Raw genomic sequence first — 4,101 nt, 5'->3', positions numbered from 1 at the left:
GCAGACCTGATCTCTTTATTGTACAGAGTCAGGTTGCTCCTATACTCTTCCCAGACCCCTGTACGTTTAGCCTTATTAAATAGGCTGCGTACCTTCTTCCTTAGGTCTGGGAGTTTCCTTGTCCACCAGGAGCAATTGCGCTTGTCTGTGGGTACTCCTAAGGGGCAGCTGACATTGTACGCGTTAATGATGGACCCGTTAAGCGCGGTCAATCTGCTTAATTGACCATATCCATTTTAATCTTAAAATCATGGGTCGGTCTGAAAAAGTTTTCCCCAATGTTATTTTTGGGGCAAGTTTTAGAATCCCATTCTCCGATTTGGGGTTAAAATGAGTATGTGCGGACAGAGGAGGTCCTCCAGAACAAGAAAATATATACATATTGGTACGCGATTCCGATTACTTTGGCGGTCGGGTAAAAAACACGAATTTCGGTATAAATGGGGTATGTAAAGATAGTGGAGCTTCCTCGTAGGAGGAATTTGAAATATTTAATATAAAAAAAATGATTATAAACGAGTTAGTGGATATTAAAGTATAAAATATAAGTGTAAAATGCATTATAAATTGGAGAAACACGCATTCTAAATAGTTGAATTCTTGAACTTTAAATACAAATTTCTCAAAAACCATAAGTCAGCGACAACTATACATATACATATATTTTCTTGATTTGGAGGCTATCCTCTATCCGTACATACCCACTTTAACCCCGAAATCGGGGGATGCTATTCTAAATCCGTCTTAATATTACATATTAGGTGTATTCAGACCAGCTTTGTTAATTCGTTAGTCGTTACTCGGTAGTTTTTTACGTGGTACTGATTCACATATTCCCAGCTTGACCGCACTTTATTTAAAATTTGCTTTTAGAACTTCAAGATAATGAAATTTCTTCATTATCAACTCAATAGACTTGCACCTGATCAATCGTGCCTTAAAGCAAGTATCAGTTTTGTTTATCCAGAGCGGTTCAACCTTTCCTCCAAATAATCTTACGACCTTTTTCACTTGTCAGAATTCGAAAACCATAAGTCAGCGGCAACTATATATGTATATATATATATTTTTTTTTGATCTGGAGGACCTCCTCTATTCGTACATAAAGGCACGATTCCTAAGTAAGCGTTTGCAGTACCTATAATCCTATATCTTTTTTAATCAGGAGGACTTCCTCTTTCCAACGGTACCTTCAAATCGCGGCGCCAAAGAAATCGGAATTGTGCCTTAATCTAGAACACATCCTCTAACCATACATGCCCATTCTAACATCGAATTCGGGAGATGCTATTCTATAATTAACCCAAAGTATATTTTTATGCAAAGAATATGTATGTGCACTAACAAAAATCACGAATATGTATGTCAATCAAGTTAAAAAAAGGAAAAACAAACATTAGTATCTCACCGAAGGAATTAAGGAAATCCGTTATCCGCTTAATACTTGCTGTTATCACTTCTATATATTCACGATTCGCCCAGTCTTGATGTATTTGTTTTTGAACACCCTCTCTATGCATAGAACTCATATCTTAAGCCTCGAACCTACAAAATTTTTCTTAACAAGTAAATAACTAAAGCACTAATGATGGTCGATATACATCGATAAACCAGGCATCGATGAATGCTATTTTCGTAGATATTGTAAGAGCGCTATTACATGAAACAACTTTTGTTGCTAATTCTCGGGCGATTCTCTTTTGCTTACGCCCATTTCCTTCACACGAGCAACTTGTGTTGCGCAACTCTGTTCGAGTTTTTTTCTCATTCCCTTTCACTTTACTTTAACCCATTGTCTTCTCTTTACTTTAACCCATTGTCGTTTCTTTTTCCTTATAGGTATTTAGGCCACTCTATCACATATATTAATCAGCTCTGTCAATTAAGAAATAAATTTTATTTATTAAAACAAACATATACATATCTCCCTTTTTACTATCGTCTGAATCAATTTGTCGTCGTCGCCCGCGCCTATAAACCAAGAGTTGCCGCAACAAAAGTTGCCTCGTGTAATAGCGCTCTAAGGGATTTACTCACTCTTGCCGTGCAATTCTGTACTGTGATACTGTCTCAAGTCTCCAAATTTGAGACAATTTATGAGATTTGAGACGATTTTGCTATTCTGTGACAGTCACAAAATCTATTACATTTCATTATTCAGAGATGTTTTTAATCTTGAATGAAACTAAATATGTCGATAACAAATATTACATTTTCTATAACATAGTCAAAAAACATAATTATCAATAAAAGTAAAAATGTATGTTGGCTTTGTTTCAAATTTATGTAAAATTGATTTAGTTTTAACTTTTTCGTGTTGAGTTGCTTACAAAATAGAAAATAACTACAATCGATTAAGATCTGTGATGATCTCTATTCAGTATATTCAAAATGGCAGACAAGCCGTGCGATTCTGTAACTTGAAACTGTCTCAAGTCTCTAAATTTGAGATTTTAAGTTAGAGACAATTTTTGAGACTTGAGATGATATTGCTATTCTGTAAGTGACAGTCACAAAATCTATTACATTTCATTATTCAGAGATGTTTTTACACTTGAATGAAAATAAATATGTCGATAACAAATATTAAATTTTCTATAACATAGTCAAAAAACATAATTATCAATGAAAATAAAAATATATGTTGACTTTGTTTCATAATATTTACGAAATTTATGTAAAATTGATTTAGTTTTAACCTTTTCGTGTTTGAGTTGCTTACAAAATAGAAAATAACTACAATCGATTAATATCTATGATGATCTCTATTCAGTATATTCAAAATGGCAGACAAGAGTTCTTTTTAGTTTTGTGACCTGCTAACTACCAGGTCTCAATATTTTGAGACTAACGCTAGAGACTGTTTAGTGAATAGTAACTAGTCACAAATTGAGATATTACAGTCTCAAGTCTCTAAATTTGAGATTTTAAGTTAGAGACAATTTTTGAGACTTGAGATGATATTGCTATTCTGTAAGTGACAGTCACAAAATCTATTACATTTCATTATTCAGAGATGTTTTTACACTTGAATGAAAATAAATATGTCGATAACAAATATTAAATTTTCTATAACATAGTCAAAAAACATAATTATCAATGAAAATAAAAATATATGTTGACTTTGTTTCATAATATTTACGAAATTTATGTAAAATTGATTTATTTTTAACCTTTTCGTGTTTGAGTTGCTTACAAAATATAAAGAAACGACAATCGATTAATATCTATGATGATCTCTATATGCAGTATATTCAAAAATGGCAGACAAGAGTTCTTTTTAGTTTGTGACCTGTTAACTACCAGGTCTCAACATTTTGAGACTAACGCTAGAGACTGTTTAGTGAATAGTAATTAGTGCTCAAATTGAGACTTACATTTATTCAAATAAAAAGATTGAATATTTTGTGACCAAGTATCAATTTATTGTATTATTTAATTTCCTTTTTTTCTATACATATGTTCAATTAAGTCTTTATTTAAGGAACGAATCCTAAAATTCATTCTAGCTCTGAAAAACAATTATTTTACTTTCGAGCTACAATTTACAAAATTACTTAATTAATTTGTACATACATACATATATGCAAATCAGTACCATTTACATCGTCAGATATTGCTTGCAAGGCTCTCATATGCTTCATCAACATATCTGTTGGTTTTGAGAGTCCTCCTTCAGAAAGGTGATCCACCCAAGTATAAGACGAACAATTTCCTGAATTGGCATAAATTTCGGGGTTGTCTTTACCGAGTTGGTGGCAGATGTACCCTGCCAAATTCTCAAGTCCGTCATTGTTGAAAATCTCCAAGTCATCATTTTTTTCAATTGGGTCAGTGGAATTTAGATCAACTGACACACGTTGAAAAATATTACCTGCAAAAATATAATAAACATACATACTTACATCATACGTATAAATAAGTGGAATAAATTGTTAGTTAAGATTATTATTATAATTAGGATAAGAAATAGTGGTTAGTATGCAAAAATTCCACCGTTTATTTCCATCCCTTAATTTTTCAATCTATGTATGTACATATGTGTAATGAACTTTAATATATTTTGCAATACTTTTTATAATTTGGGCACTTACCTGGCCA

The 4,101-nt window shown here is 32.4% G+C and overlaps 1 protein-coding gene across 4 annotated transcripts in view; it reads right to left on the bottom strand.

Moving 5' to 3' along the window:
• LOC120772528 (probable protein BRICK1-B) overlaps positions 1-1,589 on the bottom strand; it is an 8,993-nt gene extending 7,404 nt beyond the window's left edge. For 3 of the 4 annotated variants that reach the window (XM_040101196.1, XM_040101194.1, XM_040101195.1), the window contains exon 1: positions 1,409-1,589. In XM_040101196.1, coding sequence (XP_039957130.1) covers positions 1,409-1,529 — 121 coding nt within the window. In that variant the 5' untranslated portion in view covers positions 1,530-1,589. The remainder of the gene's footprint in view (positions 1-1,408) is intronic. The other variant, XM_040101193.1, reaches the window with a different exon arrangement.
• Positions 1,590-4,101: the final 2,512 nt, after the last annotated feature.

Source organism: Bactrocera tryoni, chromosome 3 (assembly GCF_016617805.1).
Source record: "Bactrocera tryoni isolate S06 chromosome 3, CSIRO_BtryS06_freeze2, whole genome shotgun sequence".
In the NCBI taxonomy this organism is placed as follows: Eukaryota; Metazoa; Arthropoda; class Insecta; order Diptera; family Tephritidae; genus Bactrocera; species Bactrocera tryoni.
This window is presented reverse-complemented; position numbering and strand designations above follow the sequence as displayed.